General features: G+C 42.7%; 1 protein-coding gene across 1 annotated transcript; it reads left to right on the top strand.

Annotated features, from left to right (window-relative positions):
- On the top strand, positions 1-24,525 carry LOC121875578 (knirps-related protein-like). Its single transcript, XM_042380165.1, has 4 exons — positions 1-932; positions 21,434-21,512; positions 21,806-21,957; positions 22,251-24,525. The coding sequence occupies exons 2-4, from the start codon at positions 21,435-21,437 to the stop codon at positions 23,146-23,148; spliced, it is 1,128 nt and encodes a 375-aa protein (XP_042236099.1). The 5' UTR covers positions 1-932; position 21,434; the 3' UTR covers positions 23,149-24,525.
- Positions 24,526-24,863: the final 338 nt, after the last annotated feature.

The following is a 24,863-nucleotide window of genomic DNA, read 5'->3' as shown; positions in this document are numbered from 1 at the left end:
CAACCCCGTTAACATACGTCTCCAGCAACAAACAAACATCCCTCAGTCACCTCCTGTTAGTTTACTTCGTCTGGAGAGACCTTCACGCGGGGAAAGCCCCTTCTTCGGAGAAAATCCCAAATTACGTTAATCTTAAGGCATTTCAGACAGTACTGGAAGCGTGGTGCCTCTTCATTCCGAGCGGCGGAGCCTCCGGTATGACCCTGATCAAGTGGGAAGGTGAGCGGGAAGGCAGCATCATCTCAGTTGTGCGCTCGAAGGCGGGGTGAGCGTACGTCGTCCCAGGAGGTCCCTTGCGTCGCGCTCTTCGCCTCTTGCCCGTGGACGCTACGCCTGGAAGAGCCTGTTTTGAAAACCTTGGAACATTGTGCTGGTGTTTTGACCGCTGGAATTTTGTTCTTATCATTGGCTGGGTGTGAGTGTTTGGACAAGATTCCTATTTTGTGGAAATCGGGAGACTTGTAGATTACTTGAAAGAGCTTCAAGAAACTCGGAGAAATACTCGTGTATTAGGACCATTGACAAAGTGCCACTTTCCCCAACACAAGTGTCTCTTACACTGGAAAAGTAACAACATAAACCTCAAAACTCTAAAGTCCAACCCAATTAGCACTCAAAAAAACTATACCACACAATCCCTCGAGGGCAGGTAGAAGCTACCCTCCATCAGCGCCACCAGCAGTAGGTCGCTACCTCAAGAAGATGTTCTGAGAGGACCCGCGTGACTCCTGGATTGTTTGCCAGTTGGGAGAGTCGGGTCTCGCAACACTGTGAAGAAGCCACCAGTAAGAGGATTAAGCGTGTTATGGATTGGCCAAGAGGAGCTCCTCCAGCCTAAAAATCTCCGCCATCGTTCTAAGAGGACGAGGGCTGAAGGGTGCTGCTGCCGCACACACACACACAACCACCTGTAGAAGTCAATATTAGCCCAAGTAAGTTGTTTCCCTCAGTTAATGAAGCAGGAGATCCTATGAAGTGACGGTGAGAGTTGGTGTAGGTGCCGTCTGGCCCTGCCTCGCTGGGGCACTTGAGGACATCTGTCACGACTGGAAAGTGGGAATGAATGTGAAGTCTTATAGGAGAGAGAATGTGCTAATATTATAAAAAAAACATCACACACAGTTGTAGAAATCACGAACAAAACCTCGTGTATCTATCAATATTCCCTTGTGTAGGTGATATCAACGCTCAAGTAGGTCGTGATCCAGGTGGCAGGTTCAGGTTTAACCCGGGAAAACGGGCTCAGGATAATGGCTAAGGTAAAGTGTTGATAAGCGCGACAGGACAGGCTCAGTGCTGGGGTTGGGCAGGGCGACAGGCTGAGAGCAACGGTGTGGTTGGGCAGAATCAGGTCAACTAGCTGCGCTCAGCATAAGAGAAGGCAGGACAGCCGGCTGGATCAACGTTGGATTAAGGTATGCCGGTAGGCAGTGCTCGTCAGTAAGGAAGGGCGGGAGTATGGCTGGATAATACCTTGGGACTGTTGCTGGCGTAGGGCAAGGATGCAGGCTGGGACCACCACTAGAGAATAGTAGGATGACGGGTTATGACCATCGCAGGGGTAGGGGAGAATGAAACCATGATTGGGGCAGGGCTGGGTGGTAGGCTGGGACCATCAGTGATGTAGGTTAGAGTGGTAGGCTGGGACCATCATTGAGGTAGGATAGGGTGGCAGGCTGAGACCATCATTGACGTAGGTTAGGGTGGCAGGCTAGGATAATCATTGAGGTAGAACAGGCTAGGACCTTCATTGAGGTAGGGCAGGGTGGCAGACTGGGATCATAAATGAGGTGGGGCAGGTTGGGTCCCTGACTGAGGTAGAGCAAAATTGCAGACTGGGATAATCGGTGAGGTATTACAGGGTGGCAGGCTAGGACCATGACTGGGGTAGTGCAAGGTGGCAGGCTGGAATCGTTACCGAGGTAGGGCAGGCTGGGACCATCAGTGAGGTATAGTACAGGGTGGCAGGCTGGGGCTAACGCTGGCCAGACCCACAGGAACAGAACAAACACGCAACAATTGTGGCCTCGCCAGAATGATACACCCCCTCTACTCGTGTCTCCACTCAAAGGAAGATGCAATTCACGAAAATTACTAGTAAGTTTTTCTCGCCGTGACGACGAACACGATCTTGCCATATGCGCTTCTCTGGTCCCGAATTTAACGCAACTCTCACACGACGGTCATCTTGGGGGGGAGGGGGGGGTGGTACTCGCATGCTAGGCTGTGTGAGTCTATAAGTCCTAATCGTATATTTAATGTTACGTATTCAAGCAGCTTCTTGTGAGTAATGGTGATGTTATGAGTGTTTCCTTATGAGAATTGTGAGCTATGATATGTATATGAACATCTTTTGTACTGGTGAGTGTGTGTGAGGAGGGATGGTGTGTGTGCATGAGGGATGGTGTGTGTGTGAGGGATGGTGAGTGTGTATGAGGGATGGTGAGAGCGTATGAGGGATGGTGAGTGCGTATGAGGGATGGTGTATTAGGGAGTGTGTGGAAGAGGTGTGAGAGTGAGAGTGTGTGTGTGTATGTGAGATGGTGAATGCAAGTGAGGAATGGTATAGTGGTAATCAATAGTGTCTTGGTGATGGCTGTTATACACTGGTGATCACTGCAGGTATACTCAAGAGTGATAGCATACTGGTAAACATCAGTATACTCGTATACTCTCTGATCACTGGAAACCTCTTAAGCATATACTAGTGATCCTCGTCATATAACTGAGCTTCTAGGTACGATATTATATAGTTAACTGGTAATATATATCTCAAGAGTAACTGTTTACATCTATAACTGTTTAATATAGCACTATCTAATGACCTAAACAACCGCTATATATATATTCACATGGATTTATAGCGCAGAGTCTAATGTTGCTGTATATAAACGTTATATTTTCACCTGCCAGTATGTTAAAACTATAATGAAGAATTTGTATTGTATGGTAAATTATTCACTATGCATAATATTGTATCTGTTATAGGTAATTATAACAAGAGTATGCTCGATGTGGTAATGTGTAGCAGAAGTATACTAAATATAACAAAACTATACCATACGTAACAGCTCCCCAAAGCAACCCGGTAACAACACTGTATATCCGTTATATAACAGCGATAGAAACGGGAATCAACTTTCGTAAGATGAGAGAAATGAAAATAGGAAGAAACACTTAAGAAATATCCTGAAAATATATGAAAAAAGAGGAAAATGAAGTGAGAAATATCCTTGATGGGAATGACAATGGGAGTGATACAACCTCACTAACAAGAATGATAATAAATGAGGTTAACTAAAGATAACAAAGAGAGAAATAACAATAAAATTAATAGTTATTCGTCTATGTGTGTTATGGTTCTAATTAATGTTATTAGATATTTAAATTAATCTTAACCTTTGTTCTTAGTTCTATGATAATATTTACAATAATTACCATTCGAAAAAAAGATATTGATCTATATGTATTAAATTAAATGGTATATACAATTATTAGAGTCCTATAATTACTGGATATCACTGTCTGTCTGTCTGTCTGTTCACTAAGCCCCGATGCTGAAATTATATAACTGTAAGGAGTAATATCTATCTATCGGTCTGTTTGTCCGTATATCTCTCTATCTTTATCCAACCTACCGCTTTCTACTACCCCACAAGGTTGCCAGTGCAAGACTCTCGGCCCCCCCACCTTAGGCACTCCTATCCTTGCACAACTCCGCCTACACCGCCCACTCTTCCCACTCCGCCCACCGCCCACTCCTCCATACTGACAGCCCTCTCACCAACACGCTCCCCCCCCTCCCCCCATCCCTCCCTCACCCTATCCTTCCACCTTGTCGTGATCAGAAGACACTGCACCGTATATCTCACCCAGTACTTGACCACCTCGCGTCTTAATGGCCCAGAGATCACCTATTGCGGTGTTATGGGGTCGTCTCTTATATTACGCCTCCCACTGGTCTCCCACCTTAGTTTTATCGCTGGTATGATATAGTGGTGTGGTCGGTCGTGTGCTTAAAACAGTTCATCGCCCTATAGTTAAATTCAAAAGCTTTATGTAATACTGTTTTAGGGAGTTGGTGTTACTAGACGTTATCTTCACCGTGTCCAGCTGAAGTGCAACTAACATAAGCAAAAATTAAACTAAAAAAAAAATATTACGAAGTATTTTTAACGTAACAACAAGGAGTCAGGATAGTCTAAGCACAGGTGATGAAATGTAATTGATTTTAATACTGATAGAAAATTTACTCTTATGATCATAACACTACAGGGTGAAATATATAGCTTTCAATATAACTTTCAAATTACAAACAGAAAAAAAATATATTACAACGAATATTTATAATAACACGATGCGTTCAATACTTCAGAAGGGTTCATCTGTACCAGTGAACGTGTGTGAGGGTCGTGGAGGGACCAGTGTGTGTACTAATGGCTGCTTCTATCATTTTGTACCATTTTGCGGGAGAATAGAAGTCAATACAATAGACAGTGGTCGATAGATTGATAGATAGATAAATATACAGTAGGTATCGATAAAGAGATAGATATATATATAGCAACGTAAATTGATATATAAACACAGATCAGAGTCAATGCAATAAATAATGGGTAGAAGATAGATTCAAAGACTTCCAATAATTATACCAAGACTTTAACACAGCCATAGGAGGTGATAATTCCTGATAAGAATCTTAAAAATAATACTAACCAGGTGAACAAAGAATCTCATTATGAAAATTAGCATCACGGGTAACTTTTTTTTTCTACGTTACAAACTTTCTAAAGCAAATCTACGTGGAAGTATGTTACTTTCTCTAAATAAAAGAAAAATTTTACTTTCTCTATACTACACATTCTCTCGAGGGAAACAAACATGTGTGTGATTAATGACAGGTTAATGATATACTAATACATTACTCATATAACTGTTAGTGTTCATAATGATAATGTTTAATCCTGGCTAAATAACCTGTTTCAATATCAACAGGATAATTAACACAGGGAAGATGATTAAACTCCATAAATCAAAGTAATAATTAAAAGTATATTTGGTATTTAAATATAATAATTATGTCCGGTTTCCATACATTATGATTATACGTAAAAAATTAGATTTATGCAAATTACGAACCACTTATCTGGGAGAGGGAGTTGTAATTACTCAGATTACAAGTCACTTATATAAAGGACATACAGTATACTATGTAGATTATAATTTCTCTTAATATGTCAGATTTACACGGAACACAATTTCACCTGACGTGAGTAAATCAGATTTAGGTAAATTGCGAAATCCTTCTGTAGAGATGTCATGAGTGTACAAATCCTTCCAAGTAATTTACGTCCAATTTTCGCGGATTACAGTTTCACCTAACTTAATTATGTCAGATTTACCTACTAAATCCCTACCTATGGGAAGTATCCGATTTACGAGGACTTGAGCTTCTCCCAGATTAAACCAGATTCACCAGAACGAAATTGCTCCTAAGTGAATAAAGATTTACGGACACTTAAAATTTGTGAAGTGAATCAGATTTACACAACCTGTAATTTCTCCTCAACACAGATGAAACAGATTTATGCAAATTACGTCTCTTTCACGAATAAAAAAGAACACTTCTATACAAATCACGATTCTCCCTAATGGCGCACACACACACACACATCCCGCCCGTCACTCTTATTAAAATCATTCGTCTCCGTCAATCCCGCCACCGCCGCGCGCAAGTGTGTGTGTGTGTGTGTGTGTGTGTGTGTGTGTGTGTGTGTGTGTGTGTGTGTGTGTGTGTGTGTCGCTCTGACCGCTCCGAGTCTCATTATACAGGCAGGCCGACACGTCGCTTCATGCCTCGTCACCTTGTATAATACTGCCAGGGATCTGCTTGTGGCTGTCATGCTCACGGTACGCGGCTGGTGTTGATGGGGCTCTCTCTACACCACAGTGAGAGAGAGAGAGAGAGAGTCTTGGGGTATTTACAGCTCGCCAGGGATACAAGAGGGTGATGAATCGTCACTGATCTGTGCTGTGAGTTTTGTCAAGTTCCTCTCTTTCCTTCCCACACCTCACCAGGGATAATGAGAGGAGGGCGAGGGGAGAGTTACCTAAGGCTCTCTGTAACCACCTGAGGGAGGGTAGGTGAGTGGGAAAGGGGAAGAGGAGGAGGAAGGAGGTGTGTGTGTGGGGGGGACTTAGGAAACTCTAACAGCTGGCTAAGAGAAAGTTTTGGGTACAGGTCGTTAAGCAAGCCAGACGGTACAGCGGTGGGTGTGGTGGGGGGTGAGGGAAAGGGAGGCTTGGGATCTCTGCAGCTTGCTTGCTAAGGGGGAAAGTCCTAGCACTGTACATCCTGTCACGGAGAACCAGCCGATACCCTGGAAGCAAGGATGGTATGGAGGGGCATTTAATATTCTCCAGCTAGGTAGAAGGAGGGGAGGAAGGGGGCATGGGGGGGGCATTTAATATTCTCCAGCTAGGTAGAAGGAGGGGAGGAAGGGGGCATGGGGGGGCATTTAATATTCTCCAGCTAGGTAGAAGGAGGGAAGGCCAGCCAACGTCACAGGATAAGCTAAGGGTGAGGGGTAAGGTCTGTGTACTGAGGAACAAGGCTGCCTTACGTCTTATTAAAGGCTTTGTCTGTCTAATGGGGAATGGGACATGCTGTAGAAAAATGGGAAAGGTGGAAAATCAATAGAAAAAAGTTGTATGCCGAACAATGTGATGAACATATAAATAGTGTAGGAAAATAATAATGCCGATAAATGAAGATAAAGAAGAGAAGAAGAAACGACTGATTAAACATAAGCAACACCGAATAAAAGAAATGAACAGGAAAGAGAGAGACAGAAAATAGAATTACATACTTGAAAGAAATGAAGGTTAAAAGACTAAAAAAAATTTTATTTATCAAGGAATGACAGAATGAAGTACAAAAATAACTAAAAGAAAATTAATAAATACGCGTAGATAATAACAGACAAAAACAATAGACCAAAAGAAGAAAAAACATTACTAAAAATTACATCTTCACAATATTTTCCTCAATATCGTTTCATCCATTAACACCACGAACTGATGGACTCTTGGGATGGATGCATATTGGAAGCTGAGATTTTTTGGTTCGGTTTGAAAATTTGAAAATTAAATATTAATCAAACTTAATAAATTAGTTTAAACAACATCACTGACAGTTTAGTTAATAATAACAATAATAATAATAGTAATATCAGTGATACAGCTGTACTCTATATAGAAGACGACCTGTAGAGTCCCCGTGTAGATGCACTGTAGAATATAGAACAACGTGTAGGGGCCCTGTAGAATATAGTGCAACGTGTAGGGGCCCTGTAGAATATAGAGCAACGTGTAGGGGCACTGTAGAATATAGTGCAACGTGTAGGGGCCCTGTAGAATATAGAGCAACATGTAGAGGCACTGTAGAATATAGAGCAACGTGTAGAAGCCCTGTAGAATAAAGAGGAACTGTAGAAACTAAAGGAAGGCAGCAGAATTGTGTTGGTGGGGTGGAGTCAGTGGGCGTGTGTGTAGAAACTAAAGGAAGGCAGCAGGTTGTGTTGGTGGGGTGGAGTCAGTGGGCGTGTGTGTACAGGTTAATGAAAACACGTCACCTGGCGTTAGTGTGGGGAGCTCCTGACCGTGTGGGAGAGATGGAGGGGGAGAAAAGGAGAGAAGGGGTGGGTGGAAGAGAAAGGAGATAAGGGTAATAGGAAAGGAGATAGCCTGGAGAAGGTAAGAGACCAGAGAAAAGGAGGGAAGGGAGGATGAAACAAACGAGAGAGAAAAACAGAGAGAAAGAGGGGGGGAGGGGAGAGGATTACCAAGACAGGAAGGGAGGGAAAAAGGTGAATAAAGGAGAGGAGAGAAGGGGATGGTGGGGGAGAGGAGTGAGCGTATAAGAGGAAAGGATAAAAGAGGAGAAAAGGAAACGAATAATGGTGGAAGTGAGGACAGTTATATGAAAGAAGAGAAGAGCAGAGGTCGAAACAAGCCATTCAAGGTCAAAAGTGGTCATACAAGGTCACAAAAGGTCACGAGAAGTCACAAAAGGTTCATAAAAGGTCATAAGATATTACAAGGTCAAGATTGGCCACAATAGGAAGACACGAGAGGTTATAATAGGTCACTGGAAATGATACGAGGTCAGAAGAAATCACAGCATCGTATACATCAGGTCATCAACAAGTTACAAACAACTAAAAGAGGTCAACCGAGGCCGTGGTGGATCATATAGGTCACGAGAAGTCATTATAGGTCACGAAACGTCAATATAGGTCAGAAAACGTCATTATAGGTCACGAGATAAGAAGACATTATAATAGGTCAAGGAATATCAACCAATCATCTGAAGAGGTGATAAAAGATAACGAGCTTTAAAAATTTTCTCAAAAATCATGAGAAGACAAAAGCTATCACATGAAACATCTCATCATAGGTCACGAAAGGTCACAACAAGAAAGTCAAATTCACGAAAGTCAACAGATCCGATCTCCCCGATTTCTTCTTCACGAAAGACACCCCCCCCCCCTCCAGTGGTCACGACAACTTAAAGACTTTATGACCTAGTAGCCAGGTGGTCACAAGAGGTACAGGCATTAGGGGGCATCAAAGGTCAACACAGGTCACGAGAGGTTAATTCATGCAAGGGTTTTGTAGTCATAAAAGGTCGTAGGAAAGCTGAGGTGGAAGAGACGAGTTTTTGTGGCGGGAAAGGTCAGAGCTTCAATAAATCGTATGGAAGTGACAGGGTCTTTTAACAGGTCACAGGAAGGTCAAGATACGTTAGCTGTAATCACTTATGTTCATTAGAGGTCAATTATAACCTCCCCATGAGGCCAACAGAGGTCGCTATAAGAGGAAACAACTAACGTCAGGGTTGCTAGTCATAAAAGTGAGCAACTGGTCATAAAGAGGTCAGGAGAGGTAGCAAGAGGTCAGGAGAGGTAGCAAGAGGTCAGGAGAGGTAGCAAGAGATCAGGAGAGGTAGCAAGAGGTCAGGAGAGGTCGCAAGAGGTCAGGAGAGGTAGCAAGAGATCAGGAGAGGTAGCAAGAGGTCAGGAGAGGTCGCAAGAGGTCAGGAGAGGTAGCAAGAGGTCAGGAGAGGTCGCAAGAGGTCAGGAGAGGTAGTAAGAGGTCAGGAGAGGTAGTAAGTGGTCAGCAGAGGTAACAAGAGGTCAGGAAAGATAGCAAGAGGTCAGAAGAGGTAGCAAGATAACCTAACCTAACCCCCCAGGGAGCGTTTTAATCATCAAGTGAAATATTTCGAGGTTCATAATCCTCAGGACGCCAGGTCACCCACTAAAGGGCATAAACACTTCCTATGAAAATGTGTTTACGCATTATGGAAGGTCGAACTAGGTCAATGGACACCTCCCCCCAAAAAGGAAAATCTAACTGAATCGAAAAAAAAAGTTTTCTAAAAAAAAAAAAAAGGATACTTCCCATGAACGAAAATCAAGGTCAAATTAACCTCCTTAACCTAACCTAACCTAACCTAACCTAACCTAACCTAACCCCTCTAGGTAACGTTAGGGTGTTTAATCATCATGTGAAATAAGCTGATAAAGGTTAATCTTGAGGTGATCATATTAAAATAAAAGAAAAAGTTGCATCGTAAGGTTAGATTAGGTCACAGAACGTCACCCCCACATAAGCAGACTTCATGGGCACGAAATACTCCTCTCAACAACAGAGTTTCAACCTGTCAACTCAGCCGACTCACTGTACCACGTCAAGTATAAATTAATCCAAATATCCAGATTATGATAATACTTCTTCCGGGGAGGACTTGAAGGCGCCTGGCTCACTGTAAGTTGACGGCAGGTAAACACGGCTGTATGTAGGGGGAAGTCAAGGGTTATTTTACTTGTGGTTGGGACTTGTTGAGTAGAGAGAGATAGATAGAGAGAGAGAGAGAGAGAAAGAAAGAGAGAGAGTCACTATTCTATACCCATAATATCCCATCATTACTCCCCCACAACACACCCATCACCACCACAAACAAACACACACACACACACACACACACACACACACACACACATACACACACACACACACACACACACACACACACACACACACACACACACACACACACACATTAAACGACCCCACTACCAAAAACCTCATTACATAGTTCACACGAATGAACGACCACCTCCACTAACGACCCGACCACACTCACGAAGCAATTATAGCCTCTCGAGTGAATCATTTTGTAAACTCCTTTTGACAAGAGCTGTTATAACTACTCATTATATTCTCTAACAACCGTATCCACTCTACCACAAATTAGACAGGTAACTCTACGTTCAATATACCATAGTTATAATTTGTTTACATTCATATATCAGTGTTGTGTATCTGTTCATATTTCAGAATGTTATATTATTGGTGTAATCATATAAAGAATTGTATACAACAGAGGATTTTTTTTTTCATATTTTTTGTTTTTAATTTTTATTTACGGGGATTTACTTCGGACATGAGAGCACAGGTGTATATCCAAGTACAGGTAAAAATGTTTTGATAAGTTACAGATACAGGTTAAAAGACAGATATAGCTACAAGCACAAGAACAATTACAAGTATAAAGAATACAAAGGGGCAAGAAAGAGTTACAGTCACACACACACACACACACACACGAAGAAACAAACACATACAGATTAAACAAACACACATATACATAGGCCCATAAGCATAAAAAAACACCTATGCACACAAAGCACAAACACTTTACAAACACAAACAACAAACACACATAACAAACAAACACCAACATATACCACGAATACAAACACACTAAAACACAAACAACACAAACACGAAGGTTAAGCGTGGCCAGACAAGTCACTAACAGGCAAATGTAAGGTCAAGAAAGGTCAGGGCTTTAGGGTCAACCAATGTTTTTTTTAGGGCACTTAAATTTACCAGTCGACCCCGATAGTCAACCCCCCTGGCCCCCTCACAGCTCCATTACCCCTGGCCCTCACAGCTCCATGGCCTCACAGCTCCATTACCCCCTGGCCCTCACAGCTCCATTACCCCCCTGGCCCTCACAGCCCATTGCCCCCCCCCAGGCCCTCACAGCTCCACCCCCCTGGCCCTCGCTCCATTACCCCCCTGGCCCTCACAGCTCCATTACCCCCCTGGCCCTCACAGCTCCATTACCCCCTGGCCCTCACAGCTCCATCCCCCAGGCCCTCACAGCTCCATTACCCCCCTGGCCCTCACAGCTCCACAGCCCATACCCCTGGCCTCACAGCCTTACCCCTGGCCCTCACAGCTCCATTGGCCCTCACAGCTCCATTACCCCCTGGCCCTCACAGCTCCACACCCCCCTGGCCCTCACAGCTCCATTACCCCTGGCCCTCACAGCCCTCACAGCTCCATTACCCCCTGGCCCCTCACAGCTCCATTACCCCCCTGGCCCTCACAGCTCCATTACCCCCTGGCCCTCACAGCTCCATTACCCCTGGCCCTCATTGCTCTTATTATTATTATTATTATTATTATTATTATTATTATTATTATTATTATTATTATTATTATTATTACTATTATTATTATTACCATAACTATAATATTATGATGAATACATAAACGAAAGTACAATATAAAAGATCGAAAAAAACACCATTTTATTCAAGATAAGCTCAAATTATAAATAATAACTACCTTTCAATACACAAACAAAAGACGATCAGTTATAATTATAATATAAATAAATATACCCAATAAAAACATAACACATAGACTGTAATTAAAGTATATAACGAGCGGTTCACGACACATTAAAACACTCTCGTAAAAGTAAATATATCACGTTACAAATAAGAGGAAGTGATTAAGAGGCGCTTCATGAAGACTACGTGATACCATCCTGTTAACACCGTGATGCTCTGTTGTTTTGTGTCCTATACTAATTCTCCTTGTCAGTCACGACCACCACAGCTATGTTATGTATGCTGGGGGTATACATTATATTTATACACACGCATGTGGTTATTCAAGCACGCAGTTACGTGTATGTATATGTCATATGCGTATATGGATACTGTATACATCTATGCCAATAAATATATGTTAGGAATCAAACGCACACAAGAACACATATTTCACTACACACACACACACACACACACACGTACTAACTACACCATCAATATAGTTTTCACTTTCCTTGTTCACACATTCTTCTCTTCCTCTTATTACAGTACATTATCTCCCTCTTTCCTTTTCATCATACCTTTCCCTCCCTCCAATCGTGAATTCCTCTTCCCTCCCTCCCCTCCAATCGTGACTTCGGCTTCCCTTTCCTCCCTCCCTAGCACCCATCCACCCTCACTCCCTCCCTCTATTACCAGATACACCGTTCCTCCCTCCCTCCTCAAGACGCATAGTTCCTCTCCCTCCTCCAGACACATTGTTTCTCACTCCCTCCCTCCTCCAGACACATCGTTCCTCACCCTCCCCCTCCTCCAGACACATCGTTCCTCACTCCCTCCCTCCCTCCATCACCCGGCAGACCGTCCCCTTCACCACCTTCTCAGTATAAGGCAAAACGTATTTAAGAACAACTCCCTGAAGACTTCTATTAATTTTTCTAAGTAATTCAGTAAAGATTGATACTGCTCACATGTGCATGGGTCTTCTGAGAGGAATTATGGTTGTGGTCTTTTTTATCCGAACCCCATATTTATTATCCGAGTGATACGGGCGGTTAACTCCGGTTACGCAGGAATGTCCGGTATGTGTGTTTCCGATTATCACCGAGTCGTAAAAGAGTATACAGAGAGATGTGTCTACCCCACTACACACAGGTAATTGAGAAGAGGTCATAGTAAATTAAGAGAACACTATTTTACCTGTTCACACACCGGTACACTACACACCGGGTGTAAAATCATCACCTGATCTATAAATAAGACTACCGGTACAGGATATATTGCAGGGGGCAATAAACATTATAGGAGAAGAATGGAAGGAAACAAAAAACACTAGTGAGAACAGAACGTGGAAGTCTATAAACACATAGGGACCCGAGGCATCACCTTGTTGTATCCCGGGCCGTGAGTCGTGCCGCGCTGAGACCTTGAGGGCACCTCCTGATACAATTTCTTCACGACTCTTGTCTATGGTAAGCGACCCCGATTAGCACAACCCGCTATTAGTACAAGTAACTTCTCCTTACACCAATAAATCTGACACTCTCCCTCCACCTTCCCCGCCAGCTATAGAAAAATTTGCAGCTACGGGAGAGAAATTATAGAGCTCTTGGCGTGGCTGAATGGTATCAATGAACCTCATCTTGTTTACCATCTGACTCAAGAGGTCGTGAGAGGGTTAACAGCGATTGGAATCTGGCAAAAGTGATCCTCTTTTGGGGGTTAAAAATTGGGGTTTCAGGAAAGTCAGGTAGTTTTGGGGGTCACACTAGGCGGGGGTTATTGTTATCATCACTAGTCTGTAGCTGGGGTCCTGGGGGTGGCAGATTACCCCAGTGAAGATGTATGGCCGAGCGGAACTCCCAAAAAGAACCTAAAGATGGGAGGGATAGATAGGCAGATGAGAAGGAGGGAGGGAGGAGGGAGGGAGGCAGGAAGAGGCGGAGGGAGGGAGGGGCAGGAAGAGCGGGAGGAAAGGGAGGTCGCTCGCCCAGATGTTCTCGTAGATAATTTGGCGGGTTATTGATATGTAAATCAATGAGAGAGAAAATTAGTAGCTGATGGTTATAGGTGATAGTTAGGCTGAGTGATTGTGTGGTGAGGGGTGGGCGGGGCCTCGTGACGTCACTTTGTTACCCTCCAACTACTATTGTCTTCGTCAGTCAAGTTATAAAGGACCTGTACGTGAATGGCTGTTATTACGGACCTGTACGTGAATGGCTGTTATTACGGACGCACCATCTGCCCTGTTTTATTATTCTATGGCGTATGTTGGTACTGTTTTCATTTACTTCTTCTTTCATTCTGTCTTTCCTACCTTTTATAAACGTGTTCGTATTTTTTTTATTTACGCGCGCGTGTGTGTGTGTGTGTGTGTGTGTGTGTGATGCTTAATACTGTTCTTAGGATAATAGCATCACCACTATAATTACGATAGCTGCGAAACGTCTATAGTTATCACAATACTGATATCACTCGGCGGTTATCGACGACACAAAAGGATAACTCGGCATGGCTTAACCTCCGACAGTCATCACTACCAAGATAACTTGACATACCAAAGACCCCGACAGTCATCACTACCAAGATAACTTGACATACCAAAGACCCCGACAGTCATCACTACCAAGATAACTCGACATAACAAAAGATCACCGACTCACTTGACATGATAACGTGACATGACACACACTAGGAGGCCACTTAAAACGGGTACATGTAAATGACGTATGGGTGAATATGGTAGCCTGAACACACACACGCACGCACGCACGCACACACACACACACACACACACATACACACACACTTTCCCAGCGTTTTGTGGCTCTAATGTGTTCTTGATGTGAGACTGTATGGTAATGCGCCACCTCTCTCTCTCTCTCTCTCCACCATCACCACCATAATGTCTTTCCTGCCACGATATTGATGTAGGGAAGGAGAAAGAGGGGGGGGGGTGTGCTAGTGTTGGAGAGGCGGAAACGACTCGCTCTTAAAGGTAACAGAGAAACTTGGCCCTACTCTTTAAAAGAAACAGAGTAAGCTATACCTATTAGACACGGGAATAAAGTATCGTGAAAGTAAAGAAAGTAGGTAGCTTACTTTAGAGTAGCACCTGTGTGAAGTGTGTATTAATACCTTGAGTATGATGGCATAACTTTCCGGGTATAGTCTCATCCTATGAATGAAAATAAGGCATCGTATTGAAAAGGTTCAGACATTGTAATTAGTGGATTAAATCATTGTACTCAAGGGGTTAAAATCATAATTCTTTGGGCTGATTCATTGTACTCAGAGGGATGGTATCGTACTCAAGGGTTTATGATATTGATCATATTCTTTGGGCTGATTCATTGTACTCAGAAGGATGGTCTCGTACTCAAGAGGTTAATTACGACCAAAGCAAGGTAGTAGGCAGTGTAGAGTGACTTGATGTTATTTTACTAGTGAACATTTCCTCTGCTCTTCTTCCTCTTCCTTCATCTTCATCTTCCCGTTCCTCTTCCTCTTCTTCTTCCTTCATCTTCATCTCTTCCACATCTTCCTGTTCCTCCTCCCCTTCCTTCATCTCCATTTCTTCTTCATCTTCCTGTTCCTCTTCCCCTTCCTTCATCTCCATCTCTTCCTCATCTTCCTGTTCCTCTTCCCCTTCCTTCATCTCCAGCTCTTCCACATCTTCCAGTTCCTCCTCCTTTTCCTTAACCTCCTTTTTACGACTCTTTTAATCCCACTATTATCACATAGTCATCACTGTTGTCAATCCAAACTTAAATATTACACTGAGACACTAACTACCCCTCATTGGTAATTATCTAAACTTCAATCGTCTGCAGGGAGTCGAACACACGATATACCCCCGAACAACTTTTAGTTTAGGTTACCTGTGTGAGGTGCGCTGGTGATCCCTCTATTAAATGTTTACACTCTTAATAGTTCGTCGGGTCCAAGTCAATAGTGTTTACCAACGACAAAGAGACTTAACTGTTCGTCTGGTCAGAGTTAATATGATTCATTAACAACACATCAACTTATTGTTGTTCTGGTCTAAGTTAATGAAGTTTATTATTGTTTGTGATATAGGAACTTTAACTGGCACGTCTTTGGTATTATTATTATTATTACTTTATCGCTGTTATTATATTTTATTATTATTAGTTTTCTTCTCGTTAACATTTATTTAATGTCGTTAATATATGTTATCTCAATTTCCATACCGAAAGAATGAACAATAAATGACATGATAATCTATAATAATTATTTAGTTTATATTGAGAGTATTTTCTGCTTATTGTCATGTACGTCATGCGGATCAATAAAACAAACCAACGTTTATTATTCCTTGATAAACATTACTTTCGTTTCGTTCTCTCTCTCTCGTTTATTATCTCGTCATCTCCCATTAATTTCCTATTATTCCCCCATGTGTTTATCCCTCTTCTGTGTATCATCCTTCGCCCATGATTTAATAAATGCACGTATCTCTGAGAAACTCATTCTTTCTTTCAAGCTCCGAGAACCACAAGTATTACAAAGGCAAGATTAAAAAAAAAAAAAATAGAAGAAAGAAAACAAGTCGCCTGGTGTGTTTACTTGACCGCGTTCAGATCCTCCGACCATCAGCTCGAACCCCACAAACAAAATCCTTCCAAACAAAAGACAATCAGATACATCTCAAAGGCGGCTGATTTCATGTCACTTATACTTCACCCCGAGAGCTTTGTGATAGATCAACAATGACCGTCTCTTACGTAGTCGTGGCACCAAGCAATACCTCATTAGGGTGGTATTTGACGAGCCGTATTAATCCGATGTAAATTTGGCGCCATGACGAGCCAAACATGACAATTAGGTCAAACAAATGCGGGTTCCGTGTGGAGGCCGCGGCCATTATGAGTCTCCAAACAGGGCAAACACTCGACACAAATCACACCCACACTTTCGGTAATTACAGAGCGAATCCAGGAGCGACATAACGAGGGTGCTCCCGCTGGCCTGGTACCCCCCCGGTGGTACAATAATTGGTAGCAAGAGCGGTACCCTCCGCTACCCTGCCGATTTCAGCACTGTACCAGATGGTATTGCCATTAGACAGTCAATTGTTTTTGCGCTAAATTGGTTTTAATTGCAGTTTTATCTCAATTTGGTCAACGATAAACATACGGCGGTATGCTTACATCCTGTGCCAATTAGATAATTATTTTTTTATCTTCTTTATTTAATTAAAAAAGAAAGGAGAAGAAAGATACATAAACAAGAATTCCCGGGAAGATCCGCGCTCTCCCCGCCGATCAGCTGGTGGCGGGCGGCAGTGCTGCCAACCACATCACAAGCTACTCATTTACAACGCTATTATTACTCATACATGGAATAATATATAAACCAACAAACTAACAACTGTTTTGAAAATAAAAGATAACACAAGGAAGTAACGTTACTCAAACAAAAGCAGTGAAAAGAAACGAAATCAACATCAGTAACTCTGGCTCGTACAACTTAACAAGGCATCGTGGATTTTTACATTGACTCCTATTCCTACCTGTTGGTGTTGTTTTTTTTAAAGGGTGTTGGGTCGTTATTTTTTACGGTGGTGCAGATGTAGTAACAGAGCGTGGAGACCAGAGAGGCTATGAGGAATGTTAAGCGCCAAGCCACTGAGATGACGCGGAAAATTGTTAACCCTTTTTAAACACCCGCGAGAGAGTCCATTTCATCACCTGAATAAGCTCTAAACTACCACCCATTTCTTACCTATTTAATAACCTAACTTTTCCCTGATTTCCCCTACATTAGGTAAAAGTTTACTTCAAGTCTCAAAGTGGAAATTGAAGTTTATTTATACTTAATAGTTACAGAGAATAATAGGCTAACATGTCACAGAAAATTTTAAAATAATGTCTCAAAATCTTAACTAATGTGAAGCCGATTTTTTTTCGGGGTCTTTTCTTATAACCTGGGATCTTGTCGTGGCTATCTCTTGTCTCCCTGAATCCTGTTTCTGCCATAATAATAATAATAATAATAATAATAATTAATTTTCTTTTAATTTCTACGTATTATAACTACAGCACCACTTATACATGTTAAATACTTACACACACACACACACACACACACACACACACACACACACACACACACCATTTACAATTCACTTAGAAAGTAGACCAGAAAAACTCACTAACACAAGAGGCTTTGCGTTACCTAAGCGCCTCACTGCCTTGCCCGCCGTCACTACGATAACTTTACACTAAATAAACAAATTCAGAGTTGACTTACCACTTACACGACACACTACACCATGAACTAGTTTTAATACTTAGGGCCAGCCAGCCAGTCTCAGCTTAAATCATTGATTCTATCTTTAGCGTTAAGTCTTACAATGACTTTTATTATTCTACCTTGAAGTCTAATTTGTATTCTATTGTCTATTGAAATTGTAGAGATAATTTGATTTATTTTTTTATATATTGTATTTGTATTTATATATTTATTTCTCTATACTTTGTTTATTTTTATTATCATATACGTAACCTGATTTCTCAATATTAATTTCTTACTATCAGACAATTAACATCAAACATTCCTACCATTAATCATGACTCATTCTTCACTACACAACTCAGAGTAACATTCTATAGTCATACATAATTCATATAAACTCTCTAAGTGCTCTTCCTAAAACTGCCTGATGTAATACCAAATAATGTAGATCTCTGACCTAAGTGGAATTTCCTTATTAACACGCCCAACAGGTGAGGTTATGAGGGCAGGTGAATGTTTACCTGGAGTCGAGCTGAATTGATCTGATGTTTAATTGATAGATGTTATTGTATTAGTGACTGTCATAATAACCTATATGGAGAAATGTTATTGATATGGGAGGACTATTACAGGTGTAGATTGAGTTGTTTACACAGGAATGTCGGGGTATTTTTTCCAGGTGTGTGACGTTGGTAAATGTGGTTGATTTTGAGTATACAGTATGTTGAGAAGGAGTTGATGATGTAGACGACACATACATACTTATAAACATACATACATAATGGTTGCCCCTCGTGTGTAACGAGGATGGCCGGCTCTAGGGCCACCTAGGTGTGAATTTGTTTAATGTGTAGAAGCTGTCGTCAACACAACAACCACACCCTAAGTTAACGAGCTGCATGATCCAGTGTTGAGGAATAGTCCGAGAAGACCGGACAACTCGCCAACTGCACTGGCTAACTATTACCCTGGAATACGATCCGCAAATCGATTAACATCCAGGTTACCAATTACTGCTGGTAGACAGAAGCAAATGGAGTAAAGAAACTTGCCCATACATACATACATACACACAACACCCCACTCCTACTGTACACACTCCACGGCACACTTAAGAACAATAGGAGGCAGGAAAATAGCAGCAGAGGAGATAAGATAAGAGCCCCGCGGAGAATGTGGCATCCCTGCTCCTCAGACTCACACGAGGAGTATCAACAGGTATCGGGCGGGAGGAGCGATGGTATCACCTGGTTCTAACCTACACAGGTGGGCCACACGACACCCTGATTACTCCCGCCTCTCCCACCTGCTCACTCGTCCGGAAAAAAACACACTCGTCTTTTTTTTTTTTTGGGTGGGGATGGGTTTCAGTTTAGCTTAATTACGTTTTAAATATCGATTTTTTTTTCGTGTGTAGAATAACTTTTGTTTTTTAATATCGTTTTAAATGCTGACGTTGTTAATGTTTGTGTACAGTAACGACGTAATAGTAATGTACACTCTGATTTATGTACTAACGAGAGATATATTACGAATGGCAATGTAATTTTTTTTTATGAATGATGCACTAATATCGAAGGCTCTGATTTTCAATATATAAACGAATAATGTACAAATAACAACGAAAATGTCATTATTTACGCGTGATGAAGAAAATTATATGACACTAAACATAGCTGCTGTGTGTGTGTGTGTGTGTGTGTGTGTGTGTGTGTGTGTGTGTGTGTGTGTCATTATGCATATGAGGGAAATTGGTCGTATTCCCTCGGTCTGCCTCCTTCTGCCTTCCTCTCTCGGTTAAGAGTAGGGTAAGTAAGGTTAAATTAGGTAGGTTAAATTAATTTAGTTTGAGTGAAGTTAACAATGAATTTGGTTGTTAAATTTGGTTAGGAGTAATTTAGTTTGATTAGGTTAAGCTACTTTAGAAATGGCGTAGTATATTTAAAAGTAATTAGGTTAAATTTGGTTATCCGTAGGTTAATATAGGTTGAAGTTAACAGTAGGTTAGTCTAAGTTAAATCAGATAAAATTTACAATACAACTTCGCGTTATGGGGATTTTTTTTTACCAAGTTCTTTTTCATTATAATTTACAGTATTTTTCGTCGCATTAATTCTCCTGTTTGGTAATGTGTTTGGATCTTTATTACCTGTTAATTGTCTCCAGATTTATTCACCTATTGTTCTTACCTGAATTATCATCTTTATTTTTGTTGCACGAAAATACCTGTACTGGGTTGAGACTCCGTGGGTGATAAGACAAATGTTATATAGTACGTGGACTGTATTGTGGTGTTTCAAACTGATACGCTTACTCTATCCGTTCATATAAGCTTACTAATCAATGTAACCAATGAGCTTAGAGCAATTTTATTAATGCATCTGATTGGCTGAAGGAATGAAGTGCGTTGGGTTAATCTAAAATTCTTTATTATTTATTTTCTTTATATTCTGCAATGATTATGATCCTAGAATGATATCCGAGGCCGGGAAAGTAAAAATATTATCATGTGAAATAGATTGATGACGTAGATATCTTAAGTGAAAAAGATTTAAAAATATTCACTGGTGTTGTTATTTCGTCACCTCCCGCGTACCTGTATATCCACCTGACTTAACTCGACCAATCACGAGCTACTTTTAATTTGGACCAGTTGCAAGGTTAGAGTCAAACTTAAACTTACTTAATTAACCAATAAGCTTTTTAGTTACACCTTACGAAACTTAAAACTGGTCAAAATTAAGCTTACCTTCTTTGACTTAATCTATTCTAACTTATCCTAATTTATCGTAACCTGACTCTACATTTAACCTAGGTAAGTCGACCCTAACTTAACCTAACTAATCTTATCATAACATATTTCTGTCTTACGTAAATTACCTTAACTTAGCGTATCAGACACACCTTACCTAACTTTCCTTAACCTGACAGCTTCACAGTCACTAACAGCCGTCAACACCATGAATGATATACTGACAGCTTCACAGTCACTAACAGCCGTCAACACCATGAATGATATACTGACAGCTTCAGTCACTAACAGCCGTCAACACCATGAATGATACACTGACAGCTTCACAGTCACTAACAGCCGTCAGCACCATGAATGATATACTGACAGCTTCACAGTCACTAACAGCCGTCAACACCATGAATGATATACTGACAGCTTCACAGACATGTCGTTATGAACACAGGAATAAAGAATGTATGTGTGTGAATGTTTAAGTTTTCTGTTATAAACACTGGTGGATTGTTCTGTATGTTCATATATCTATTCAGTGTTAAACATCAAGGCTTTTCATGGTTCTTATTTAAATTTTATAGTCATGATGAACATTGTATAAATATATAATTAAAATCGTTCTATATTAGTTCACCTGCAGGTTTTAGTGCAGGTAAAAATTTCACTATTATTTAAAAGAAAACCTTTGATATTATGTCAACTAACTTCTTCATGTTTTTCTCCCCGCCAGGATGAACCAGCTGTGTAAGGTGTGTGGGGAGCCGGCCGCCGGCTTCCACTTCGGCGCCTTCACCTGTGAGGGCTGCAAGGTGAGTCCCGCCTCCTTAGCTAATTTATGTTAAGATTTTTAGGGATTACATTCCTGTGTATGAAGCCGAGAGAAATAGTTCATGTCTGATACAATGTGAAGTAACCACAGATATTGTCTTTGGTGATGAAGCTCCTTTCAATATTCAATAATTAAGTACAACTCCCAATAACATTTCACATCATAGCCACACTAACCACACCTTGTCTACTTCTCCACACCTCAGCCACACTAACCACGCCTTGTCTCCTCCACACCATAGTCACACTAACCACACCTTGTTTCCTCCAACAGTCGTTCTTCGGGCGGACGTACAACAACTTGTCGCAGGTGCACGAGTGTAAGAACGGCGGCCAGTGTGTCATCAACAAGCAGAACAGAACGTCGTGTAAGGCCTGCAGGCTCCGCAAGTGTCTTATGGTCGGCATGTCCAAGAGCGGCTCAAGGTTAGGAGTGAGAAACTGCCGCTTGTTCTACCCGACAGGCATAAACGGTGGCATTAGAGCGAGACAACCACCTTTGTACCCTCCGAGAGACAATAACCCTGATATAGTGTAGGTAGATGATTCCTGAGCTAGAAAGGCGGAGTCTAGGAGGTGTGCAGTATGTTAGGTCTATGACTCCCTGGTCCATGATTTTCATAATGAAGTCAGTCACACCCCAGGGAAAAACACACACATTAAGATAGTGTCAACAACCTGATGATCATACTCTTATGTGACTCTTTCTCCCCGTGCAGGTACGGACGAAGGTCCAACTGGTTCAAGATCCACTGTCTGCTGCAGGAACAAGCGTCGCAGCTCCAAGGAATGGATGGCGGGGGAGGGTGTGGGGGAGGGGCGTTCCCTGGGGCAATGGCGGGGTCTCTCTCCCTCTCCCCGGCCTCCATGCCCGCCCTCTCCCCGTCCAAGTCTGAGGACGAGGCTAAGGTGGAGTCGCCGGTGTTGTCGTCCCCTGAGAGTTGCCTGTCGGAGACCAGCATCGACGTGGAGCCTCGCAGGACCTCATCACCCAAAGAGATGAGTACGGTTGAGGGTATGGTGCGGGGCGACCGGTACAGCGAGGGTGGGCGTGGTGAGGGCGGGAGGCGGGAGATAATGGGCGCGGCGGGACTGTCGCTGTATGGCATCCCTGGCCTCTCCCTCCTGCACGCCTCCCACCTCTACTCCCGCCTCTACCCTCCCATGCTGTACCCCGGCCTGGCTCCCTCCCTTCTGATGCCTCCCCGCGCCCTCCCACCCCCTAGCCCGCCGAAGGAGCTCACCCTCAGCAGCCCCCGCTCCTTCAGCCCCGGCAGGCACAGTCCCCGCCCCACGAGCTCCCCCGGGCGGATCCCACACGACTACCCGTCGCCACTGCCCCCACCTCTCGCCCTGCCCCTCGGTTTCCCTTACTCCTCCAGGAAGCGCCTGGCAGACTCCCCCATCGAGGAGATGAGGACTTCGAGCCTCAGCCCCAGGGCGTGGGAGGCCGCCCCCGCGCCCGAGCAGGACGCACCCATCGACCTCAGCATCAAGCGCCAGCGCCTCCTGCCGCCTCCTCCGTCCCCCGCTACGCCCGTGTCCCCACCCGTGTCGCCCGTACACACGCCCGTGCCCACCTCAACGGCCCCGGTGGACCTCACCACCAAGGCGTGAGGCCTGTGATACCGTCACTATGGTACAAACAGTCGCCCCTCCTCCCTCAGGGTGTGTGGCCACAGTCCCACCCTTTGTCCTCCACTCTCCTCATCTTGCTAATTAATTAACATCTACGTTTGTGTGGCGCTCGTTACACCTTATTGCTGCTGCCCTACACGTGGGTCACAGCCGGACTACACGTGCGCCACAGCCGGGTTACATGTAGGCCACTGCCGGGCTACACGTGGGCCACAGTCGGGTTACACTTAGGCCACCAACCTTCCTCGCAGAAACTAAGGCAGTGGAGGCGGAGTCCGCGGGTGGCGACATCTGCAGCGCCTTGGCCACATATCAGGAACAAGAGCCAAGACCCGGACGGACGGACAGACGGACGGACGCTGGGTCAGGCACCTCCACCTGTTGAGTGATACTTGATAACAGTGCAAATCTCAGACTACAGATGGTTTATCGTGGGTTTAGAGTGAGTCGCCTAGTACTGGGTCAGCTAGTCCTGGGTCACCTAGTCCTGGGTCACCTAGTCCTGGGTCACCTAGTACTGGGTCACCTAGTCCTGGGTCACCTAGTCCTGGGTCACCTAGTCCTACTCTAAACCTAACAACAAAAAGGTGAATTCTGGTGTAGTGATGAACGTGATTGGATGATAAACAATTGACTGTCATACATATATTAACTGAAGGTCACAAGTGATAAAAAAAATAAGTATTACAAACATGACGATTTCAGTGGTGATTTTTTTTTTATGTACCTATTTAGTGCAATTGAATCCCTGACTACATACAATACATTCCAAATGAGTATTAAGTTGATCCAAGTGATTATTATTATTATTATTATTAGTCTATTAATAAATAACCAGAATTCGCCTCATCGAAGAGTATAATTAATACAGATTTACTTTATCCAGATGGAAAATAAATAAATAAATAAGAATTTATTATAAGGCTTCACTGGAATTCGATCTTTTCGAATTCTCAAGTGTAGCGAGTCAGTGTTTTTTTTTTAATTATTTTTCTCCGAGAGTTTAATATATTCCAGAAGGTTCTTGCAGGCCTTATTATCTTAAAACCAATTCCTCCTCAATAATGTTCACCTTCCTAGGTAGTGGATGGTGAGCCTTATAGTCGAGGAGCTCCAGTTGGTTGTGTATAGAGTATATATGTCATTTTTTAATAAGTCTCCCTTCCTTCCCTCAGATAGTGTACTAGTTGCATAGTTCCCGAGTGACTATTACTATTTTTTTTGTGTTTGACGTAGAGAATTGTTTACTTATTTATGTGTGTGTAAATGTGTTGGTGTATATAAAGCCTTGTACATACTGCGAAGGCCAGTTATTGAGATGCTGCTTGTGTCCTAATAAAAAAAATATTAAGGCATTTTGTTGGGGTTTTATTCATCTTTACCTGTGAGTATTATAAGACAATTACCTGGATTTTCCCTATTCTTACCTCTCGATACATCTTTGAGAACGACTCCGAGTTTTACCTGGAGTTAGCACACCTGAGTGACCGTCCTAATTAAGGAAATGAAAGCATGGTATATCTATCTATCACATAACTACCCGGGATTATATTTTAGTCAGTAAATTAATAGTAACGCTGTAGACAAACTCAGGCGTGAAAGTCTACGGCATACACCCACCAGCTTAGAACCAGGAAAATTTTGGAGATCACCTGGGCCCCAGACCTAAAGGACCCCGACACGATTAGGGATCA

Source organism: Homarus americanus, unplaced genomic scaffold (assembly GCF_018991925.1).
Source record: "Homarus americanus isolate GMGI-L3 unplaced genomic scaffold, GMGI_Hamer_2.0 scaffold36426, whole genome shotgun sequence".
Taxonomy (NCBI): domain Eukaryota; kingdom Metazoa; phylum Arthropoda; class Malacostraca; order Decapoda; family Nephropidae; genus Homarus; species Homarus americanus.
The sequence above is the reverse complement of the archived record's forward strand: the minus strand, read 5'-3'. Positions and strand labels throughout refer to the sequence as shown.